Here is a 26,432-nt window from a genome sequence, read left to right as displayed (position 1 = left end):
CCGGGAGGTAATTGGGTCCTATGCAGGGCCTGTAGAACAATACAATGATGGTAAACGTGCCAGAGTCGATCACTTTAGGAAGGCAAAATAATTTGTGATATTTTGGCGTCTGATGGTCACAGTTTTTGATTTTCTAATTGTTTGCTTGCTTAGATTACTTTGTATACTACATCACTATGTTGTTAAATCTCAGTTTCTGTGTTAGCAAAGTGACCTCCAATTACCCAGTGCGAGCCCAGTCCATACAGATTGAAACTTTGAATTAAAGAAAGACCTTATGAATCAAAGTACATGCATGAGACCCCTCAGCCATCAAGTTTTTAATTGAGAGTGCTGGTGAACATCATATAGCCTGTGTAAAGCAAATGAAATGAAATGGGTTTAAACATCCTACTTTTCTGCACCGACTGGTCTAATGAAGACAGTGTGCTATTAGGAAAATTTTGCATGAACAGCGAAACTATGGCCAACTCTTAATTTGATTTCTAAGTCAATGTGTACAAGGGGATCACGTGGCTAAGTGGGTAAGACGCTGGCTCGCTAGCCTGGAGGTCGGATGTTCGATCCCTGCATTGGCCCAGAAAGTTCATCCAGATTTTCCGGCGTGGTTCCCCCTTGTCAGTGATGCAGGATGGAGGGCCTGACAAGGACAGCTGTCTAGTGCTTTGGATGACACGAAAAACCGAGGTCCCATGTATACATTGGAATGCACGTAAAAGATCCCTTGGCAGTTGGAATTCGATATAAGAGTAGGCGATAGTGCCGCTGCCCGGGCAAAATTTCCCTCATAGCACACCGTATGGCGTATACCCATCTTCATTAGCCCAGTATAGGAGCAGAACAGTAGGACGTTAAACCCCATTTCATTTCATTTCATTTCAATGTGTACAAGGGACCTCCGGTGTTTTTGTGCTATGGGGACGACTACACACTGTTCTTTGTCAGGCCCTCAGTCCTGCACCAATGACAGGGGAAAACCACACAGAATTTTCTGTTGGTCAACACTGGAAGCGAACCCGAGACCTCCTGGTTAGCGAACCAACATCTTACTCCCTGAACCACCGCGGTTCCCTCAAGATAATACACATCTTGAAATGAAAGGAAGAACTGTGTTACCTTGACATGGGAAGATATTCTGTAGGGTAAAATCACTATAAAACAAAACCATATATAAATTACTGATAAAGGTTTTTTTTATTTCTATGAAAAAATACAAATGAGACATTACTTGGAACAGAATGATAAAGACATAAATAAATTACCGGTACATAACGTCCCTCTGCATTTATCAATATTAAAGGATCTTAGGTCATTATACATAAAGCAATACTCTTGTCTAAGACTAACAGATTGGATTGTCCTAATATAGTATGCCACGTGGGTGACCAAGGGGTCTATTATACACTCTGTAGATCACAAGGAATGTTATCCATACAATCCATTGGTTCTATCCTGGGTTTGTGTGACATATACCTTTATGGAACATTTGAATGAGTGGGACTTAAACATTCTCTCTCAAATGCAGAACCTTTATCCAAAGTTTAGTATCATATTGGGGAAGGGAGAGAGATAACACCACTAGGCCGCTTCCAGAACAACAGTGTATATCTTACTTCAATAATTTGCTTGTGTGCATGGGTCTTTAGAAGTGGAAGGAAACCCACAAGGTTAGGCAATTGATATTTACATGTACTCGGATACTGTTTTCAACTAATATAGTCTTAATCAGTCCAGCCAAAATTGTCTCTATTTCGACAAAAACCAATACTGGTCTGGACAAAATCGACACCAATACAAATACATTTTTTAAAAAAAACCTGATGTGATTTTTTTTACAAATTATGCATAATGAGTAAAATACTGATTTTATTTCCTGGAAAGAATGATTATATGTGACATACACATATACCCTATCCCAAAAAAGTGGGGCTTATTGCTGCTGGTTCGTTTATTTAAAAAGTGGCTAGACTGCCAGTTTATTCATTTAAAGGTAAACAATTTTCATTTTGGGTGGTACATAAATATAAAACAGCTAAAGTTCTATAAATAAATGAAAGTGAGAAAGAAATGAAGCATTAAGTAATGAAAAAATTAAATTTAGGTTACAAAAGTTTAACGATAAGGAATGTAGTTTTACAAGTAATACCATCCTAACCTTCAATATGCTAGTTACCCCAAAGTCCACATAGACCTATGAAAGCCTAATCCAATATGCAAAATCTGAATTAGTGATCAATTGGTTACTAAATACACATCAGTTTTAGCAAGAATTTTACCGAATGTTAATTTCATAATGAAGTAATCCTGATATTTATAACATATTATCTACTTCATTCTATTCTTATTAAATAGAAACGTATATTTTTCGCAAAAAAATTAAATTTCTTTGACCTACTGTGCCAAATTGGTTCAACTGCTTCTGGGGAAATAACCACATCACAAGGTATTTGACAACAATAGGCCAACCCATATGGAACATGTGCAACTAACATAGTGTGAAGGTAAAGATAGCATGGTGTATTATTCCATGTTGCATGCATAATATCAAATGAATGGCTCTCATTATTTACAATATATAACCGGTATGTTTACCTAATATTAATAATTATTGTGTTTCAGTTAACCTTATAGTTAACAATAATTCTGAACAAATACCTGTCACATTAACATTTGATCAAACAGTGTTGTTTTGGTTTTTTTTCAATAAATTAATCCATTTTAAATTCTAACAAAAATGAACGTTCTTAAGATAAATTACGTACTCTGATTCTCTGATTAAAATATAGATCGTATAATAGTTTTGATTTTATTTTCTTTCAAGAATATAATTTTCATTCATAAACACTATCTTCATACATTTTTAACTATTTGACAATTAAAGATATATTCCCTCATGCACAATAAGGTCAAATGTTCGACTCTATAAACTTATTTTTATGTGAAAGTATATTTGAAACAACCACCCAAAATATAATTATAGACAAACTTTGCCTAATAAGCCTGCAACAATTAAACAAGTCAAATATTACAGAGTGTCAGTTCGCGGTTGATATCACTCAGATGTTGCTATGTTATGCACTCATTTGCTTACCTTTTTTCAGGTAGCTTAACTTATGTTTCTAATTGATGATTATATATTTAAAGTCACTGATCATCATTTATAGGATTTTTAAAGTTGAATCTATAAACGGATTATCAGTTCAAAAATTTTTCAAGTCTTGTTCATTATTTACCAAGATGATCATAAACTGAACATTTTGCAGCATTCAGCATTCTCTGCCGACGGTATAAACATGCCAGTGCCACCTATTAGTGTTGGATAAAATCTGTTGATGAGAGTCTCTTTTTAATCTGATTGAATCCAAGCCAGAAGATTATCTTTGGACTTTGTTTTCTTAATTAAATAGTAAATAATCAATTATAGTAAATCTTACTGTGGATAAAGCCACAAAAGTTTATATGCCATAAAATATCAGATATTTTTTGCCAAAAATTTTCAGCAACTTTTAGACTGCTGAGGAAATATATCCTGTTAGTTTTGATTCATATACATTCAACAATAAAACATTATTATATAAATTCATAATTATACACATCAATATAATTTCTACTAGGATACAAAATATTTTGATTTTTAAAATTGATATACGTTTATTTCTCTGAGTATATGAGGTGCATAGATGTTGTCATTTTTTTTATTGTTTGATATTGTGATTCTAGTCATGAATTAACTTAGGTCTACTATAACACAATATACATGCTTTATGATGATCATACCAGGGCTTTTTCACTTCAAATTTCTACCAGTAATCTAGTGTTTATGCTTTATGGTGATCATAATCATAATTTATAATACCGCTTTCAATTAACTTATTACTATATACAATTCAATTTATATATGCTTTTATTTAAATATTTGATATTCCAAATATTCTGTATACAAAATGTGTATCTACTACTACAATGTCTAATTCTACTGAAACAACAAAATTTTAAAAAAAATCTAACAATATTAAATAGTAGGTTTAAAATAAAATCCCTTTTATTCATAACAAAACTACGAAGGGAAAAAAAAAATGAATAAAAATTATGTTGTAATTCATGTTTAGTATCTCTTCATGACTGTCCTTCACATAAGAGGATACATATGTATAAACATGTTTGATCTTAACAAAATGGTAAGATGTAAAGAAAAGTCAAAACTGGTTCACAGTCTCCCTGCGATTGTTAAGTGGAGAATAAAATCTTGCAATGCCACCAATAAACTGAATATCGTCTAATTTTGTGTAGTTACATTTACATTTATTAATATTGAAACCATTGTGTTCTTTGCACTTTTTACAAATACTGAGATGCTGTAACTAGCATAAAAAGGTTGTAGTAATTTATGACTGCAATCTTATGTTGCATTTGAATCATGTCACGTTTATGCATATTGAGATGATGTATCTCTTGTTGTGTTAGAATAATGTCTTAAAATGTCTTTTTTAATCTAAGTTCATGTGGAAATGGAATGAATGTGGAAGAGTCTCGATAACAACAGTAAATGAAATTAGATGAAAGGACAAATAATATATATTTTTATAATATACACATGTATATACAAACAAAAATGCTGTAATTTATATAATCTATGGTTGGGTAAACCAACCCTGGGTTTAGTAAAAACAAATATAATATAATATTATGTTAAGTCAACATTTACAAACCACACCCTGCTTAATCCTGAAATTTTAATTAACCTAACATTAGGTATGGAACTTGGTGATTGGAGGGACGGAGGGTAATGATGTGGCGACGACTCACGATATGTATGATTATGCTGATAATCCGACAGGTCAATATGCTTGTCCTTCTAGTAGTCTTTCAATAAGAATCTAATCACATGATGTCAGCTGTCGCTCTAGAACAGGGTTTCCCAAAATATACAGGGGTTTTGCAAGATAAAATTTAATATAAAAAATCCAGATGATATACTGGAGTTTAAGTACAGAAACATTCTTCCCCATAGGTAATCTTTATTTTTCTGTTAAAACTACTAATTAATGTATTTTATACTCTAATCTTTAATTTTTTTTAATATGCAGTAAATAGGTTTTCTCTTTATTTACCATTATTTGTGATTCTTAATACTTTTGATCTTAAATATATATATGTAAGCACTATTCTAGACGACTATCTTGCAATGTCCCCTTTTTGGTCAATACATGTAAAAGCACTGGTTGTTTGCAAAAGATTGTTATTTCCTCAGATGATGGAAACTACTATTTTCAATATAATTATTTACAAATTTTTTTAACAGGGCAGGTTTAGTATGCAACTTTAACATTTTGTGAATATAATATTTAATAATAGTAACAATTACAGCATTATATTATGAATGTCTAAAGTGTAACAATTTGTATAGAAATAAATCTAATATAAAATCTGGGAACAATAATTATAATAATAATAAAAAAAACATTATGAGATAACAAGAGATATGTTCATTGGAAAAAAAAAAACAAATAAAAACTCAACTGAGTATCATCGTTCATGTACAAGTATTAACAACATATACAAATTTAACTCGGATATAAACAAGTATGGAACCGAGTATGACATCATTACCGCCATCTTGGAATTATGATTTCATATCAAAATTCATGGTCTGTTAATCAATGTACAATTGTCCAAGGAACATGCAAGCAGGCTTTTTATTTTTGAAGAACGACACCAGATGGTCAACAACAAGATGAGTACAACTTGAGACCCAGTTCCTGTTCCATAAATTGTTAAATGAGATGAGAGCTTTCATAGCTGTGTTAAAATATAATGCATTAATTACAAATATTCTATGACCTTGATATGGTATATTTTGCTATTTGATGAATTACAGTACATTGAAGACAGGTTACTATTCGTCATTGTACCACAACATATAACCAGTTAGTGTAACTATGAATAGACTTGTGAAGGTATTTAGGGTTACCAGCTAAAATTCAATTTAAACCCCAACAAAGCACAATTTCCATAGAATCCCTTTGCTCCAGGTATTTCATCACTATACTCGATACCTTGACAGTCATTAACTAGCATAGTAATTTTATTTCTATGCAAAAAAAAAGTTTAAATTTTGACTTTTTACTGCAAACTTTCTCTATGAACAGAATTGTTTTTGTTTAGACAGCAAATTTCTACAAATAACACTTAAGGAGTTTGCTTCTCTTTATTCATTTCAGGTTCTGTCGTCACTGGTTTTTGGCCATTGGCTTCCTTTACTCGCTGTTGTTGCTGTTGAGCTTGGTTTATCCTTGATCTCACGATTTGTAAATGTTTAAATATATAATCTTCTTTTGGCGCCAAATTATGCGCTCGAACAAGACATTTTTCAGCAGCAAAAAGATCACCCTTTTCTACGTAAACGACACACAAGTTATGCATTGCCTGAACATGATTAGGATCTATCTGTAAAACACTTACAAAATTCTGCAATAAAAAATCAAAAAAGTTTCATATAAAATTGAATTTACAAGTTGTAGTGTCTGGTTTTCACCAGTTTTTCACCAGTTAACAGCTTGCTTGATCTCTAATTATTCGTATTCATACAAGGTGCAACATCTTAACTTGTAACCCTATATCCCAAATTAAACCTGTAAATCTATAAGAAACTGGGTGGGAGGATGATCAGGAGTTGAACAACAGCAGATAGAAAATGATAATTAAATGTTGGTTATTAGTGAGTGAATCATGAACAGAAATATGTCAACATTTTATTACTCTGTGGCTCCCTTATAAATCAAGTAGGCCTTTATGTTAGTAAGAATATTTTTTGTGTCCTACCAGTAGAATAATAAAAACAAAACAAAGGGGCAAATGGAAAACGTTAAAATTAAACTTAAATTACCTTTTCAGCAGCTACTGGATCTTTTCTATGGTTCAGATTTATATCTCCATATAAAATCATTGCTTTAATATGATCAGGGTGATGCTGAAAGATTTAATAATACATTTTTCTCACAAAATTTAGAAATTCAATTCATTTTATGTACATGTACATATAAATAATATCCTATTAAAATCACTGGTTTTATATTTTTTCTTAAAGAAATAAATATCATCAAAGACCTAGAAACGCTATTCATGTCTTTTTAACTGTGTACATGGGAGCTTACTGCCAGTTGCCTGTTCAAATTCTAAACATCTAGGGATATTTTGCAAATACTATACTATTTAGTAATGGTTGCCTTACCCATAGTGAATGTTTGATGAAAGGAATGAACTGTTCACTGATCATTGTTTTTACAAGGGATTGTGAAAGTTGGATGTTTAAAAGGAATATCAGTACAAAAATAGTTTAATTCCATCAAGTATTTACAATATGATGAATTGTAGCAATATCCTACATCCACAAAACCAGTGCCAGTGTTACCCAGTGTTTTGTAAGATCTCTTTATGGGATTCTGTTTAATCCATCTGAATCCGTGTCAGAAGATTACGTAACGGTTAATAATGTGGTTTTGTTTTCTTAATCAAATTTCAAGTGTCTCTATAAGCACATTTTAGTGCAGATTAAACCATAAAATTTGATATTGTCTGAAAAAATGTTTCTTGGATGAGAGACTTGAATTACCTTTAACAACTGTTCTAAGTATGGAATAGCATCACTTGGTCTGTTTAAATCATTGTTATACATTAAAGCTAAGTTAAATAAAGCACTTCGAAATGTCTCATCATACTAAAATATAAAAATAAGATCAAATATACAAATTATATGTTTATAAATAATATGTACTGTAAAAATGATATGAACTATACAAATATACAAAAAAATATGAAACATACAAAAATATACAAATACTATGAAATATACAAAATAATATGAACTATACAAAATGAGGTTTAATGTCTCGTCAACATAATACTGCTGTCATTTTTAGACAAACGTGGTAATCTTATTTGCATGCCAATGTGTACATGGTTTTAATGTGCCATCCAAAGGACTTGACATACTTTCCTTGTCAACCCCACAGGTGCCACCACTACAAGTCAAGGTCAGACATAAAAAAATTGTGAAGGTCAATCACAGCAATTACCAAATATAATATGAAATAGGTATGGATTAGACAAATCATTTCTTGGATAAATGACTTTTCAACATGGGCAAGGTGCCAAGGTACATAAGTACGTTTTTGAAAATATCATGGCGAAATGGTTTGTTGGTAACAGGCTATAAATTAATGTTTTCAGAAAGCATTTTAGATATAAATCTCACCTCAATGGCTTTCTTAAAGTTGACTTCTGCATCTAGAAATTTATGTTCATCCATATCTAACATGGCCAGGTTAAAATATACTTTAGAGTCTGTTGGTGTTTGTTCTTTTAATCTTCTTAATCTGTAATCACACACAAACATGTAATCATATATAAACACATCATCACATACAAACATATAATAACATGCCATCACATACAAACATATAATAACATGGAATCATATATAAACATGCTAAAATATATAAACATGCTAAAATATATAAACATGGAATTGTTGGAGGAGTTCACATTTTGTGAATTAACATCTCTTTAAATGTATACTTTACTACACTTGTGATACTATAAATTCTGAATTTCACTAAGGATTAGTTACCTTCATAAACTTAGGTCACTTTTAGGTCTTTAATTACAAGCTGTAACAAACATCATGCACATGGCAGAGTATGCATACTTTGTGTTAAAGTGATTTAGACAACACCATTTGATGATAAAGCCATAAATACTTTATTCAAATGTACAGGGTGTTAGCTAGTCACAGACTGCTCTCTCACAAGATCGTGCACAGGCATTAATATTCATGACATTTAATATGCATATCTCACACAGAGTACAGGATACCTGATATCACTTGCAAACGAAGCTTCAAAACAGAAAAGGCATTCAAACTAAACGTGACGCATAAGGAAACAGGGTCCTTCTGGTAATATATTATATGATCCAATAATTATTGGTATATTTTTACCTTTTATAAGCTTCTGGTCTATTGTTAGGATCACCAGTCTCTTGTAATAATATAGCTGAATTAAATAATGTTTGCTGAAAACAACAGAAAATTACATTTTAATTTCATATCATATGAGAGAGATACCAGTCTGTTGATTGTTTCATGTAATTAACAGTTTTGTATTCATTTTGATACCAAGGTTAAATTTTAAAACAGAGAGATGGTGTTTAACATCAACTCAAAACAAACTAAATTATATAGGGAAGGCAGACTGATTGTGTCAATAGAAATGAAATGAAATGAAATGAAATGGGGTTTAACGTCCTACTGTTCTGCTCCTATACTGGGCTAATGAAGACGGGCATACGCCATACAGTGTGCTATGAGGGAAATTTTGCCCGGGCAGCGGCACTATCGCCTACTCTTATATCGAATTCCAACTGCCAAGGGATCTTTTACGTGCATTCCAAAAGACTAGACAGCTGTCCTTGTCAGGCCCTCCGTTCTGCACCACTGACAAGGGGAAACCACGTCGGAAAATCCAGATGAACTTTCTCGGCCAATGCAGGGATCGAACACCCGACCTCCAGGCTAGCAAGACAGCGTCTTAACCACCTAGCCACCGTGGCTCCCTTGTGTCAATAGAATAAAGAATGACTGATCTTACCGGGTGATTAGGATTCTGTTGTAAAGCTTTAGTAAAATATTCATGAGCCATTTTAATATTTTTATTTTCTAGGTACACAACCCCAATCTGAAATAAACCAAAACATAGAATAGGTTTCAATAACACCCAGGCAGTACAATATCACAATTAAAAACATAGTCAAACCAGACATCTTTAAAGTTTCGGTAGTACAATATTAAAAATATCTAGCCAATTAGAGTCAATACAGAAATCTTTGAAATTTAGACAACACATTATAGCAGCTAAATATATCTAATTATAATCAAACCTGACATTTAAATGTGTTACCGTTACACTTAAATCTTAAAATCTAGTCTAGAAATATGACTATTTGTTTAATACTTATTACAAGAGAAATGTGGTTTAATGCCCATTTAACACAAAATAGGTCATATTGAGATTAACAGATATATTTCATTTTAATAATTCGTTTCCACACAGGGCTCTTTAGAAGTGTCTAAATTAGATTAGATAAGATGACCCATCATGTTCTGGTGTGAGATGGAATATATTGGTGCACTGGCTGGTGCACTAGATCATGGATCGGCAGGATAATCAGGCCAGATAGTTGATATATAGACTATCTGATCTGGTAGATAGTCTGTGTTATCCAGCCAGACAACCGGTTATTGCGGTTAATTTATAATTTTAAATTAATAATTCTTGAGGAAGAGGTTATTCATAACCACTGTGTTGAGGAATAAAGATTACCTCGTAAATACTGTGTTTATGAATTATGATTACCTCCTAAATACTTTTGAGGTATTGATGACCTAACCCTAACACTAACTCACTTAAGCTACCAAGCATTGATACAGAATGTTCCAATACAATGTTGCCCTAACCCTGAACTTAAATACTGTGGCTACGAATAATCTCTTTCAAAGAATAAACTATAAAAAGAAAATTAGATCTGTATCAAGTGCCATAACTCTGACAGTAATTATCGTAAATCATTGAAATCAAAAGGCTGTTTTATCTCATGAACATAAATAGATATGTGTATGAATTCCAAGTCAATAACTTTAGTCTCTAAGAGAGCAAGCATCTACAAGCAATTGTGGACAACAGTAGGACGGACAAGGTTAATGACAACATGAAACCACATTTTAAAGGAAGCGTATAAAAAGCCAATATATATCTTACATTATAATACAGATCTGCATTTTCTGGGTCATGTTTTAATGCTGCTTCATAAACCTTGATAGCTTCTTCTATTCTATAAATACATTTATACAATTGTATTAAATCATGATCTTTTACAGGCATTTAGTAACAGGATAGAGTAATAAACTATATCATATATTTAAGGGAAACGGCTAATAATATATTTGGGCGATATTTCAAATAGTACTCTTCCAATTTTATCAGAAACTTCAGAGGGCACAAAAACTTGAAACCCACAACACAAAGCACATCATTTTGTCCCCTTCACATAGCCCCTGGTGTCTTCTATATATCTTAAGTAATAACATGTGCTGCAATGGTGTATGTGAGAAGCGATATTAAAGTTATAACTAATATCAATATATATTATAGTGTGGTTATTTAATAACTTACCTGCCAAGTTTGACCAAAACATCACCACGATTGATATAACCCTGAACATAGTCTGATCTCATACTTATGGCTGTTCTTAATAACTGAAATTCAACAGAATGAAATGAAATAAAAAGCCTATCCATTCTATAGCATCCAGGCTAATCAAGATGGGCATACGCCACAAAGTGTGTCATGAGGATAAATTTGCCAACTGTCGAGGGTTCCTTTACATGCATGCCAATGCGTACATAGAACCTCTTTTTTGCCCCATCCTAATGACTACATACTGTTCTTTGCTAGGCACTTTGTCTTGCAATACTGATAAAGGGGGGGGGGAGAGAGAGAGAACCCACGAAGTTGAACAGACGACCCTACTCCATGTCACATACAACGGGGAAATGAAACCACGCCAGTTGACTCAATGACAGAACTTACGATACAAAGGGAAAGTTTGGTTAGTATTTCACAAAACTAATCAAGAGATATATTTAACCAAATTAGATTATTATCTCACAAAAATTATTTTGCAAAATGAATTCACATATAAATTGCAAAAATCAAGAATGTGATATCACAAAAATACTCAAACTTATTATCTCACAAAATTAATAAAGATATAAAATGCAATCAAGTCAAGAATGCTATTTTTGACCTAAGTTAAAGAGAGTGTGTCAAAATGAGAATCCTACCTCATCAGCTTCGTGTAATCTTTTTTCATCTTTAGATACAAGACTGGCAAGATTGAGATACACATTCAGATGATTTGGTGCTATTCTAGCTGTGTACGATTTTCCTACAAAAATAAAAAACAACAACATCTGTTTAAACTTAAATAGTTTACTTGACTGTAATCATTGATATGTAATCATTTAAATGACAAACTATACAGGGAGAGAGAGAGAGAATCGAAACCACGCCAGTTGACTCAATGATAAGACCTTATGATACAACGTACATGCTCTAACCATTCAGCCATTCAACCCCTCTATAACTTCCAGTCAACACTAAACAAGTCATTTCGGGACTAACATATGGTATATTTTCATTTCAATACTTCCCTTGCATGCATGGATAATAAGAAGTTGTTGGAAACAGGAGTAAGCCCACGAGGTCAGGCAAGCAACCTTCTTGTTACGTGAAAGTGCAGGATTAAACCTTGGCTACCCAATCCCAAGCAAAGTGTTCAAATCAACACTTTAAAATCTAGATGTGATATGCAAGGATCACATAGCCACCAACCAGCAGCCTTTTGAAGGGGCAGGGACAATACTTATGCATGAAACTGATGGGTAGGTGGGAATTTCAGTAGGGTTCCTCATTATCTGACCTTTAAATCATTTGATTTAAAGACCAGGTCAGTATCTCCCTGTAAAATCCTTGGGTGTCTCTAACAATCCGCCTAAACTCTCTACAGATGGGTGTTTAATATGTTCCCACAAAATGTACTTGTACATGAAATGCAGGGATACAAAAAACCGATTTCATCTACTAGCTCTGGCATAGTGGGTAAAATGAGATAGTATACAAGCTCTGGTATAGTGGATCAACTGAGATGGTGTACAAGCTGTGGTATATATAGCGGGACAACTGAGACAGTGTACAATCTCTGTTGAAGTGTATGTTACTGCATATGAACAATGATTAGAAAATGAAAATCGTTTGTTTTATACCTGATATAACAGGAGGGAATAAAGCTATAGCCTTTCTATACGCTTGTTCTGCTTCCCTTGACATATTCAGGTTATTATATGTTCTTCCTACATTTATATGAGCTCCTATATCATCAGGCTGTACACTGTAAATATATAAATAATATGTTTATATGAGCTCCTATATCATCAGGCTGTACACTGTAAATATATAAATAATATGTTTACATGAGCTCCTATATCATGAGCTGTACACCGTAATTATATAAATAATATGTTTATATGAGCTCCTATATCATTAGGCTGTAAAATATATAGATATGTTTAGGTGAATGAATAAATGTTTATATGAGTTTCTATATCATTGATTTGTACACTGTATAAAGTATTAATAATATGTTTATATGAGCCCCTATATCCGTCTGGCTTTGTTTATTTGTTAGTATGAGTTTGTATGTCATTGGTTTAAGTATAACAATAGTTTTATATGAGCTTTTATATTGTCGTACACTACAAATACGTACAAATAAAAATACGGCCAGTTCCAAAATCAACCAATTTTACTTGTTCGTTCTGATATATCTTCGCTGTAAATATACATAATTGTACAATATAAATCAGTCAACTCACCTGACAGCTTTTTGGAAATAAGTCAAAGCTTGAGCGTAATCAGGAACTTTCTCTAAAGCATGTCCAACATTATTAAACAACTTGGCATTTCTATCATTTACTTTTAATGCTGCTTGAAATATTGTATACTCTGATTTCCTGGAAAAATAAACATAGGTTGCTAGTCAATGTACTACCGGTATATCACCAACATAAATAAGGCACACTGACCAGGAGATCCAATTGTTATGCGAGAAAGTTTACCCAGGATTTTCCAGCGTGGTTTTCGCTTGTCAGTGATGCAGGAAGGAGGACCTGGCAAAGGAACAGCATCTAGTTGTTGAGATGGGACGAAAAACCAAGGTCCTATGTACAAGATCCTTGGCAGTTGGAATTTGACAGGAAACGCTACTGTCTAGGCAAAATTTCTCTCATAGCACACTGCACTGCATATGCCTGTCTTCCTTAATCCAGATGGTGCAGAAAAGTAGGATGTTAAACCCCATTTCATGTCCACAAGAATAAATATGAGTTACTGGTTTACTCTTTTTGTAAAACAAGGGCAATAATATTGTTTAATATGAACAGTTGAACTAGGTCTAAATAACTGTCAATGTTGTCCCTGAAACTTGGAGCTAGAGAAAAAGCAGTTATAAGTGTCCACTTACCAATCAGCTGTTCTGTAGAATGTTTTAATACTATGAGTTGTTAACAATACTAACATTAAACACCATGTTATACCTTTATAGGCTCTGTAATAAAATATAATAAATATCATTTTACCTTTATAGACTCTGTAATATAATATAATGAATATCATTTTACCATTACAGGCTTTGTAATAAAATATTATAAATATCATTTTACCTTTATAGGCTTTGTAATAAAATATTATAAATATCAGGATCAGCTAGTGGAAGGAAGTGATATATACCGTGAACATTACATATTTCAAACAATAGTTTTAATGAAGATGTTTATAAGTTTTGTTACAATTAAATCACACTAAACAGATGTATAGTTCTTCTACGCTATACAAACATTATTTTACTATTTGTTATTTGATATCAATGAAAACTAATGGAATTTGATCTGATTTTGTGTCTGTGAAACACTTGACAATATTAATGCAATGATTTCCACGATTGTTCAAAAGTAAGCAAATACACAAAAGAAAATATATTGATTTGAAAGATTTACAATTTCTACAAACAGAAAATAAATCAAAACAGTCCAAACATAGATCTTTCAATTGAATATTCAAATAGCATTGGAAATAATAATGTGAAATATTTGAATAGTAAAATCAGTATTTGATGTAATCACTAGGACAGGTATTTGAACTTACTTTTTGGAAGATATAATTTCAAAACCAATAGCTACAAGCATAGAGAAACCCATGCTTGGAGTGTAGAGAATTCTTTCCGCCACAACAAAACCAACAGGGAAAAATAAATTAGACGCAGGGATGAATGGAAGCACCATGAATGAAATACTCTGAAATAAGATACATAGAATACATTTGATACCAGCTAAAATGTACTCAAATTGGTAAGTTATGTTACTTTTAATCAGAAACAAATCTCAAGCTCACAGTTTCTGTGTCGCCCATTACAAAAATATAATTTGCAAATATTCTATGTTAAATTCTGACCATTAGAGCATTTACAAGAAATGTGGACGAACAGAGCGCAGGGGTGAGAAAATTTATGAGACTATTTAGAATTAAGTGGATCGTTATTGTTCATTTTATACCGCTTAAATCCAAAAACTGTTTAGCCACTGAGAAGAGATTCTAGTGCCCAACCAATCCGAATCCATGAAATTCCATTTTTGGCCACAATATGAAACGTGAGCATATAAAAAAGATTTTGAAGAAACTTACTATTATGACGGCCCTAATTCGCTTGTTTTGACCACAGAGAGTATATTTGGCAAAAAGAACCATAGAAGAGTAAAATATCACAGTAAAAATATTTCTATAGTCAAATATAGATTCAATTAATGGAATAGTTCCCATTGTCCAATCACAACACAGCTCTGAGGGAAAGAGGAGGAGCCAAAAATTGAGTGGCAGTAAGTAATTGAAGGTCAGCTGTCGTGCTGGAAATGGTGCTACAGAAGCTGGATTATCAAATCTGAAAAAGAAACAAAACATTATATTGCAGATTTATGGTCCTTGCTTTTGACATAAAAGCTCCAATGGATGACAGCTAGGTGAAATTTTAGTTTTTCTCAATTGCATGCCACCATAAAAATTTATGAACACTCGATAATTTCTTGTAGTTTTATTACCCCTGCTTTCAAAATCGTATGTATTTTCTAAAAATATTGATGGATTGTTTAGGCAAGAAAGAGGAAGAAACGCTTCCTCTGAAAAAGCTTATCTTGTTAAAGAGTTATTGTCGCTGCCTATAATTGGAGTATCTTTTGCCAAGACACACATTGCTCCAACTTTAAACATATTAGGCCATACAAAAATATATTCTGGAACTCGGACAATCCATCCAAAAAAAAAAATTGATGAGGGATGAAGGCTATTATTTTTGTGTTTTCATTTTGTTCAAGGATTATCCGGCTAACTAACTGATTTATCATGAATATCACATTTCAAGGTCCTACATAAATACTGATGTTATTATATCTAATCAGCATTGTTAATGGGACTGTCTGCCAAGGACAAAACTGTATACAATTTTTGTCTCCTACTAAAGTAAATATTGCTTCAACCATCTCTCATATTTATAGAGTACAATTTCAGTCATTTCTTTCTCATTACTAGATATAGTTTACAGAATATTTATCAAACAAAAAAACAATGGACTTAAAAGATCTTGAAAAATTTATAGAGTACAATTTCAGTCATTTCTTCCTCATTACTAGATATAGTTTACAGAATAATTATCAAAAAAAAAACAATGGACTTAAAAGATCTTGAAAAATTAAGCAGATCTATTGATGGTCACCATACGTATTTCCTGATAATAATGAGGTAATTTACAATTGTCCAGTGCCATTTATGATTGTCAATGATTGTTTACTTGATAATTGAGCCTGCTGGCAATGTTTAGTAGAGTTGCCTCTAGTCTGTCATGTGGGAATATATATGAACATGCAGTTATCAATGAGGATGTGGTTCTATCTCAGTACCAGAATATTTTCTTCATATGGCCTTAGTAGCAACATGATATGATTAACAGATAGGAATATATACTGTATAGATATAACGTACTGATGTTGCACTGAATGACTTTAACACCTGTTATATAATAACTATTCAGATATATTCATACACTGTAAACTTACATACACATGTAATATACTGCTACAGTGTGCAAATTTAACAGTAGACAGAATATTTGCCAAGCCATGCTACATATGATTAAGATTTATTAAAGCTTCACTGATTTGAATACAATAATAATAATAATTTACCAATGTCTTGGCAGACGAAACCCATTTAAACACAGATCCATTTCATTTAGTTGCTTTATTGTTGAAATTATTGTATTATTTGTGTTCATGACAATAGCCTACAATCTGGAAGATTTGTTTGATGTGGGAATTAGCCAATGAAATGGTTTGTTTCGTCAGCCTATACACAAGGTGTGCACTGACTTAGGGGACCTTTATGTAGCAGGCTATCAAAAACTCTTGATTATTTCATGATGGGAAATCCCACCAAAGCATAAAAACTAATGTCTATATTGTTATAATAGTGAGAATTTAAAAACGATAACCCCCAAAAATGAAAAGAAGTATTAACAATATAACCATGAACCATTTTCTCCAACCTGTAAAAGTCAGTTGAACACTATCTTGATAAAGGTGTTGTCAGACCTTATTGTTGAGTTAATTAAATTGTCAAGTCAGAATGGAACAACAGTTAACTCACTTTGTAAATACAGGAAGTTGTGCTCCCATTACTTTAATCCGAGCAAACAATAACATGAGAGTTCCTGACACCAGGAAACCAGCTCGGCTAATGGAGGTTCGTAACCAATCAGGAATTTGAGGTTTTCCTTTGACTAAACTTTTCACAATATCCAATAATTCTTGACCTGAGGACTGAAATTACACAAAATAAAAAACATAAGGAATTGGTCTGGTCTTATAAGATGGTGGGGAGGGAGGGAGAGAGAACAGTTTTAAATTCACTACAAACTTGCTGCAATGATTTGATGTGGTTTGTTTCAGTAAATTAATAACAAGATTGCTACTATAAATATGCAACAAAATTTGAATCTGGGGTATAAAAATGAACTTACCCTTTGTGCAACAAAAACTTCATAAACACAACAGATACCAATAACAGTTATACCTTGTTCTTTACACAACATAGCTATAGTTACTAATGATACGGTTGAAAATAATAACGGCCAATCTTAAATAGAAAAATAAAACATAATATAGATTATCAAGCAAGGTAAGGTACACTAGCCAGCAGTTTTAGAGTACACAAAGTTTTGTGATGACGGCTCTATGTTGTATAAGATCACGATACAAATTTTGTTAACATTGGTCAGAATGGCCAGAAACTCAACTCTATAGATCAAGTACAATAAATGAAATGAAATGGGGTTTAACCTCCTACTGTACTGCTTCTATACTGGGTTAATGAAGACGGACAATAAACCCCATTCTTCTCTCTCTCGCACAAATAACCGTGGATAAGTGGACTAACGAACCAACTTGTTAAAAAAAATAATAAGTTACTTACTGATTGGTTTTCTATATCCTGTAGATTTGATATATGTCACGAAAGCTGCCAATAGAAAAATAGATGACAAAGATTCAGCTCTTCCAACAATTCCAGTTACCTTCAAATAAAAAAGCAATCAAAATATTTTAGATCAGCTTTATAATAAAAAGTACTAAATGTATGTCAGGGGTTGACAATATCTGACATACTGCTGTAATAATGTGAAATAGTTGCGAAGAATTGATGATCATCCAATGTCAGTCTTCAATGAAAAAGATAGGTTGCCAGACAACGAAAAATATGCATACCAAAATTGAGTCACCTGAAGAGGTTATAAAGATTATCAAGTCACAATGTGATTCTTTTATGTAAATAAAAAATTTACAAGACACTAAAAAGAATGAACGAATGATTGAAATTGGGTTTAACATCCTACTTTTCTGGACACTAAAAAGGATAACAACCTATGAAGTAATATTACAATCTATTATTATATGTGTGTAATCCTAATATCTTTGATCTCCAACTGTATCATGGGTTCTTTTAGTTGCGTGCATTATGTACACAGGGGGACCTTGGTTTTCAATCCCAGCCTAATAACTAGGCACAATTTCCTTGTCAGTCTCACAGGCACCACCACACCTCTGACAAGTGAAAGCTGGGCTTGAAAAATCTTGACCTTCTTCTCAGCCCGTGCCTGGATTCAAACCCACACATTCTTGTCGAGGATACTTCCACACATATGTCCACTCAACTTCCACAACCCCCATTTATGGATAATAAAAATAATTATGTGTATTATGTATAAAATGATAAAAGTATGAAATATTAAAACTTACAGCTTCTGTGTGGATTGGATGAACAGCAAACATAACAGCGGCAAGAAAACTTGTAAATTCTTTCATAAATATATTACACATTCTAAAAGATACAATAAACATAACTATCTATCTAAACTATTTTTCTGCCAGCCCTAACAATTTAAATATCTTAAAGTGGGAATTTCATATTTTCTAAGAAAGTCAAAACATAATTATTTCTATGTCTTTTTCTCAATAGGTTATCAACTCACTATTATACGACCATGGGCATTATTTCCCACCCTTAAAAATCATTGACACAGGAAATAATAACCCAATTACCTCCCTTGTTTTCCTATTGCCTCCATGCATTAGCTACCTTCAAATATTGGAATTTGAAGTTGAAAATGATATTTTTGCCAATTTCTCAGCTGACAATAGTGAATTATAGGATTAATAGGATTATTCTTTAACAAGGTAGGACGGTTTATGGATACCATCTATTTTAAGGCTTTATTTTAATAAATTTTAAAAATATAACTTAAAAATATGAAATTGTAGCTTTAAAGATACATTCCCGCATACAAACTGGGTGATTTGATGATATATTTGGCCTAAAAACATATTCAAACTAATTAATTTATCATAAATTTGCTTCAAATCCTTCTCAAAACATTGTAATTGTCAAGGAATACCCTTGCTATAAAAATTGATCAAAAGAGGTCATGTTTGTGTCACGGGACTTATGGGTGCGAAGTCGGAGGAGAATTCATTGCATACACAAGACGATGTTGTCTTTTATAGCTGATTATTTATTACAAATATCGAATCCTAATTAAATTCTCAGATTATCCACTGCCCGCATCTTTTTCCGTGATTTTTATCTCAGAAAGTGTTGTATGTCTAACTCTTCATAAAGTTTATCAAAATGTACATCAACCGCTCAATCACCGCGTGCAATCTTTGACGTCACGCGTGCAGATATTCCTAATCGTTGGGCTGTCGATTAGGGGAACCCTGACATTTTTGTCCTGTATACGCGCTCTATGAGTGTTTTTCAGGGAATCCAGTATTTTTCTAGTAAGATTGGATATCTCTACTTTCCATATATACCAAAATTGCCATACTTTTATTGGAAATAACCATCCGATAAATACTTTTCTGGGAACCTATCTTTAATATCAGTGCAAGCACCTTGGGAGCAGTGGCCACTAGGTGATTCACTAAATAAACTGTTTTCAATTTAAGAAAACAAAAATTGTTTATTTAAAGATATAGCATATGTTTAATAAAAATACTCTATCAATATAAAATATCAAATAACTCCAGGCAATGAAAGTATTTTTTATAAACATTCTTAGATTTTTCAGAACTGTGCAGATAAAATAACAAATCGTGTGGCTCTGTTAATCCCAAAATGCTTGTTTATTTACATAATTCTTTTTCAAAATATTTATGATACAAAAAGTCAAACAACTTTCTGTATGTCAAAACGACAAATTACTTATTTCTCAATTTGATATATTTTTGATAAAGACATGGCTATACTTACATCATGAACATAATACATGTGACAGCATGAAGTATCATATTTACCAGATGATATCCTATTGGATCTAATTCATTTACAGCATAATTCCAACGAAATGTGAGCACACACAGCGGGCGATATGATTTATGGCTCTTCTCCTATAACATTTCAAACAAAAACATTAAAGATACATTATGGGAGATTCGATAACGAGTTGGCAGTTCTCACCATAATAATTAAAAACTAGATAACGTAAAGGCAATTTGCTGAAAATTTCATTCAAATTGACCCACTATGAACTGAGAACTAAGCGAATGCAATTTCTGCCTAGCCTCAGTCATCATTACTAAAGTCAGTACGATAAACAGCATAGTCTTGGTTATCCATTTAATCGTTTAATCGAGAAGGAAAGTTATGCAGTAAATCGGCTTACAATCCACTTAAGATCGCAGGCTAGCGATGCCATCTAGAGTTGATTATGGTCTGGATAAATTAATTAATGTCTAATTAATAACATAGATAACATTTCAGGCCTAAAGAAAGACCTGCAATAGACAGATTTAGCTCTTGAATAATGTATGTTTAACTGATCAAAATGGCAATGACAGAAGAGCAGAATGAAGTTTTAAAGTCTAATCAACACAATACTTAAGGTCATCCTGAGACTAACATACAGGGATTTGTTTTTCTATAGTCACGTCTGCAGTGCTAGGGAGGAGAATTTTGCCCAAACTAGTCATAAATCATATTTGTGGGGTATAAAATTCTACTAGTTAATAAAGACGAGCATACACCAAACAGTGTACTATGTCTATGAGGGAAAGTTTGCTTGTTCATTGGTGCTACGTCCTATTCCTTTTTCGTATTGCAACTGCCAAGGGCTCTTTTACATGCATGCCAATGTGTACACAGGTACTTGTTGTTTTTTTTGTCCCATCCGAATGACTTGCACCACTGACAAAGTGAAAACAATACTGGAATATCTCAAGGAGCTATTTAGGCCAACACTGAGATCAAAACCAAGGGACCTCATGGTTAGTTAGTCAGTACCATACCCACCGGACCACTCTTAAAATTGAAAAAAACTGAGGTTTTTTTTCACAAATAAAAAAATCACCGATCAAACTGTGGGAATACATTTTATAACTTCAAACCAATATTATATCTATCTCATTTAGTTTTGGGTGCATTTCTGATTCGTCAACAAGATGAGTTTTTTTGTTTAAAAAACATTAATCAAAATTTGATCTAAAATAAATATTAGTTTATCTAATCAGCTGTAACTTACATGTTTCATGGGTGTTCCCCAAAAATCATTCCAGAAGAGATTAGAAATGGGTACATGCGGTCTCAAATCTTTATTTTCAACAATGGCAGACATATCATCAAACACGAAGCCACACTCTAGCGAATTGTAATAGCAAACGCTGACTAAAGCAACAAGCACAGCTGAATATACTGACATCATCTCCATCTTGGCTATCATATTAAAAAGAAAAAAAAAGAAATTAATTCAATTAAATTTACATTTGATGGAACACTTAAAAGATACATTGATTAATTTTAGAAAGAAAATATATGTTATATCATCCTATAGCATGTTCAAGGGTTCCTTATCTTGGGTCATTTTAACTGTATGAGGTTAATTTTGCCTATTAAGGGGGAAAAATTGCTGATTCTGGATTTGTACAGGTATTTTTTTTAATAATAATTTTCAAAAAATCTGAAACTGAGAAAAACTGCAAAACTAAAACACATACCAAACAATTAAAATGCAAAACCAAATCCAAAGCGCTCAATTACAAGACATTAATGCAACTACAGGTGGTATGAGGTGTTCTAGAAAAAGTAAGCAATCTGTAACATGTCTTTCATCTAAGCTGTGGCGCAGATTAATACGTGAACAAATTTTAAGCCATATAAAAAGAATATATTCTGATTATTACATTATATACTCAATAATTATCCAATACAATTTTATTAGCCATGAGAAAAATTCCACCTTTCTGGCATTTTTAGGTGAGCGAGATTAGTCACTATTCTTTTACGACAATGTCTGCTACACCCATCAGAACATTCAACCACATGTTGCACCAATACCAATTGTCACTGCCTGGGTATAATGCTTGGTGCAGTAGGTTCATAAAGAGAACAGTTTTTATTTTCTACACTTGGATTTAGTGCTGGGTACTAGAATGTTGCTGCGCCTTGTTAAAATTACTTCTGCTGTCGTTTGAAACGTTCATGAATTTTAAACCATTTGTTTCTCAGCAATGGATGTCAGATTTGTCTCAAATTTTATATACAATATAATTTTGGATGCTGCCCATTGAATTGTTCAAGCTGCTATGTGCCAAATCGTCTCAAATTGATCATAATTTCAACAATTGAAGATGGTCACCAAAATGATGGTGCATCTTTAAGAGTGGTGTATAACATACATGTCTGCAATGAAATCAGGTTACCAGCACCTGAATAAACTTAATTAAAATAGCAGCACCTGAATAAACTTACTTAAAAACCTCTACAACATTATTACAGATCTAAACACTCAATCACTGAACATTTCTTCCTCAATATTTGCCAAATTTTCATAATGGAAACGGGTATACACCATGCAGTTTGCTAAGAGGGAGATTTTGCATGGACACGGCGCCAGACTACAGAATTCTATTTCGAATTCCAACTATCAAGGGTTCTTTTCTGTGCACACCAATGTGTAAACAGGACTTCCCCAGGCACTTCATCCTGCACTACCGACTCGACAAACACAGGGAGTGAACCCAGAACTTCCATTTAGTCCCCCAGAGTCTGACTCCCTGAGCCAACGTGGTTCTTTTGTTTGAATTGAAAAATCCATCAAGTACTTGTATATTAGAAATACTTAAATAATTAGACAATCATATTATGGTATAAATGTGTTTTTCTGCGAAAATTGCCCATACAAATTAAAATCAAATATATTAGCAAATAATTTTTTTAATAAATATTTCTAAACCTACCTTATTACTGAATGCTGAGAAGTTGATGAATCTGTTGTCAGTGTGTTTTACTGGTTTGATCTAGTCACTCAACTAGCAGCATTTTGATTTATAAGCCTCTAGTTAAAGCTGTAACCATATATTAAGTTACTTGTCAAGGATATTGACCACTCACAAGCTTCCTGCTGCAATATAAAATATTCTATATATCAATTTTCAAATGATCTTTACATCATGCACAAAACTGTACATGTAGTCTTAAATTATATATTTTTCAAGTGTTTTTTTAAACCTCAAGTTGCTGATCGTCATTTGCATTTTTTTCGACAATATTCAATTTTTCATGGTTTAATCAAGTTCATCCAGGCTAAAATGTACTCAGATTATTCAACATCTTAAGAAAACAAAAACAAAACATCAAGATAATTTCCCTACTTTGATTTAATTAGATTTAAAAAAGTTGGACATCAAAACATTTTAACCAAGATTATAGGTGCCGCTGGCTTGTTTATATCATCTAAAGAAGCTCTCATTACACTCACCCACTGAAAACTTCAGCCTATAGTATTTCCACAAGATATATTTTAAAAAAGATCAAGGGCAATAACTCCTGGCAGTAACTATCAAATATCCTTGAAAGCTACTGCAAGTATCATGTTCTTGCCTAACCCAAGTGTTTCAGAGATATTATTTGTACTAAACCAAAAGATGTCGCTCCTAACGATATAGTTAATGATAAAGCAATTTCAAAAATAAAACGAACATAATTTTTAAAGCTGCTGTAACAACCAAAAAGCTAAATATTACTGCTATTCAGAATCGTCAACAATAGATTTTTTACGACTGTAATAGTTGATAGATATGTAGAGAATTTCAGGTGTGATGGCTATTTATAGACCCATAGACTCTTGTGCTGAGTGTTATCGCACAGCGTGACTAGCCAGAAATCACATCAAGACAATCCAAAAAACTAGACGCTAGTGTGTATAAAGGCGGTTTCCATGTACCGGGTATTCGAATTTTGAACAAAAGTGTCGATAAATATGCAATATAGAAATACTTATATTATCTTGTATGGTTTTCTCATTTGCGCATATTTTAAAGGTACTGTATTGTGATTATCATTATTAATTCTGTTTCCATATTCACATATACAGACATGTAGTTATGAACAAACTGTTTTTATTATTTTTATTATATGTATGTTTGGCCTACATGTACATATGCATTCCATGTAACAAACTTATAAATTTGTATCCTAGATACCATGACCCTCATTTAGGCCAAAGTAATTTAATTTTTAGTTCTTCACGATCTTGATAAATCAACAGCCACTGGAGTCATGTGATCAACTAAAAAAATTGGAACTAAAAGCTTTAGAGAAGGATACCAAGTGTTTATTTTTTAAATTATTTTTTCCACGCAACGAATATGAAGTAAAATTTCAATAGGTGCTCCCAAAGAACAAGAAAGATTTAGATAAAGGGCTGGTCATTCTTGCTTTAATAGTTCAAAATTAGATTCAGCAAAATGAATATATTGAAAATTTCATTCATATTACTTTATTCTGAGCGAAGTTAGCACTGTTTGTAGTTTAACAAGATGTGTGCTTTGATCGTTTATTATCGTAACCACTGTACTGTTTGTTCAAGACATAACCTCACTTCTCTATTTTTAAATTAAATCATTAAATGACCAAACCATTCTAATTTACTTAAAATCGTAGCAATCCAATGGCCTACAGAGTTGATTTTGGCCTTTTCATGTTAATAAATGTCTAATAATTCATATAACATTTAAGGTCTAAAGAAAGACCTGCAATAGACAGATTGAGCACTTGAATAATGTATTTTTAACAGTTAACTATAATTGTTATTTCTAGAAAGTAAAAGTGCTCATTCTGTTCATTGTCAAAGCCTTAAACCTTTGTTTAGTGCTATTCATCAATCTTTAGCAATTTCATGGCACTGAAACTAAGTGATGGTCAAATTTATCAACTGATTAACATCAATATTTAAGCAACTTGGCAGATTTGTCTCAAATTTTGCACACACATATAATTTGATTATTAAAGTATGACAGACGACCCTATTCCATGTAATGTAAAAGCGTGGGATCGATATTTGACTAAATGACAGACCATATGATATTACAAAAGGGAAGGAGGACCACACCATATACAAACAAAACACATATAAGACAAAACTATGGACAAGACACACAAACTACACAAGCATTACAAGCAATAATCAACAAATGTATATATACTTCTCTAAACCACTCAATTTAAATCACTCAATGAGTCAATCCCCCTCTTTAATATTATCAGTAAGAGCTAAATCTACCTAGTGCAGGTCTTTCATTTGGCCTAAAATCAAAAATGTTATATAAATTATTAATTGACATTTATGCACATGACAGCACATGACAAGCCTATAATCAAATCTCTAGAACATGTTTAATGGATTGAAACACAATCTCCATTTAATAATTCAATTTAAAAATGGATGATCAAGACTGTTTATAATTGTAACGGTAGCAATGAAATTGAGACTACACTATTCTTATCAAATCTTCCAACATTCATAACGTTGTTTTGACTGAAATTTTAAATATGTTCCTTTTTCATTATGTATCTTTTAACAAAGAAAATTGTCAGCTTCTTATCTAAATCTTACATACCAGTAATGCCTCTTTAATATGTAACAATCTACTGACATTCGTGGAAATTCAATAATAGCATATCAATGTTTTTTCCATTAAAATAATTACTGGTATATAAATACAGTCTGTTATTACAATTTCATGTACAGCTGTATACAACCTATACATGTACATATAGATGCCCAACAGAATTAAGACTCTGCTTTTAGTGCTATATTGTGAATGTTGAATCTCTAATAGGAATATCATCAGTCAAAAATGGTTCAATTCCATTCAGTATTTACAA

The 26,432-nt window shown here is 32.4% G+C and overlaps 1 protein-coding gene across 2 annotated transcripts; it reads right to left on the bottom strand.

Moving 5' to 3' along the window:
- Nucleotides 1-1,171: 1,171 nt before the first annotated feature.
- LOC126810363 (protein O-mannosyl-transferase TMTC3) lies at nt 1,172-23,664 on the bottom strand. Of its 2 annotated transcripts, XM_050535373.2 has the most exons (21): nt 23,504-23,664; nt 21,790-21,980; nt 20,523-20,659; nt 19,010-19,091; nt 18,189-18,288; nt 17,737-17,852; nt 17,364-17,536; nt 15,354-15,606; nt 14,817-14,965; nt 14,137-14,220; nt 13,490-13,627; nt 12,881-13,005; nt 11,900-12,003; nt 11,229-11,311; nt 10,815-10,887; nt 9,648-9,734; nt 8,999-9,072; nt 8,255-8,375; nt 7,613-7,717; nt 6,887-6,970; nt 1,172-6,468 (listed from the first exon to the last, which is right to left on the bottom strand). In XM_050535373.2, exons 2-21 carry the CDS (start codon nt 21,973-21,975, stop codon nt 6,190-6,192), a joined length of 2,553 nt encoding a protein of 850 aa, XP_050391330.1. In that variant the 5' UTR covers nt 21,976-21,980; nt 23,504-23,664; the 3' UTR covers nt 1,172-6,189. The 2 variants fall into 2 exon arrangements, with proteins under 2 accessions (XP_050391330.1, XP_050391332.1); XM_050535375.2 differs by lacking the exons at nt 1,172-6,468; nt 6,887-6,970; nt 7,613-7,717; ... (3 more) ...; nt 10,815-10,887; nt 11,229-11,311 and having other exon boundaries at nt 11,902-12,003; nt 12,881-13,060.
- Nucleotides 23,665-26,432: the final 2,768 nt, after the last annotated feature.

Source organism: Patella vulgata, chromosome 2 (assembly GCF_932274485.2).
Source record: "Patella vulgata chromosome 2, xgPatVulg1.2, whole genome shotgun sequence".
In the NCBI taxonomy this organism is placed as follows: Eukaryota; Metazoa; Mollusca; class Gastropoda; family Patellidae; genus Patella; species Patella vulgata.
The sequence above is the reverse complement of the archived record's forward strand: the minus strand, read 5'-3'. Positions and strand labels throughout refer to the sequence as shown.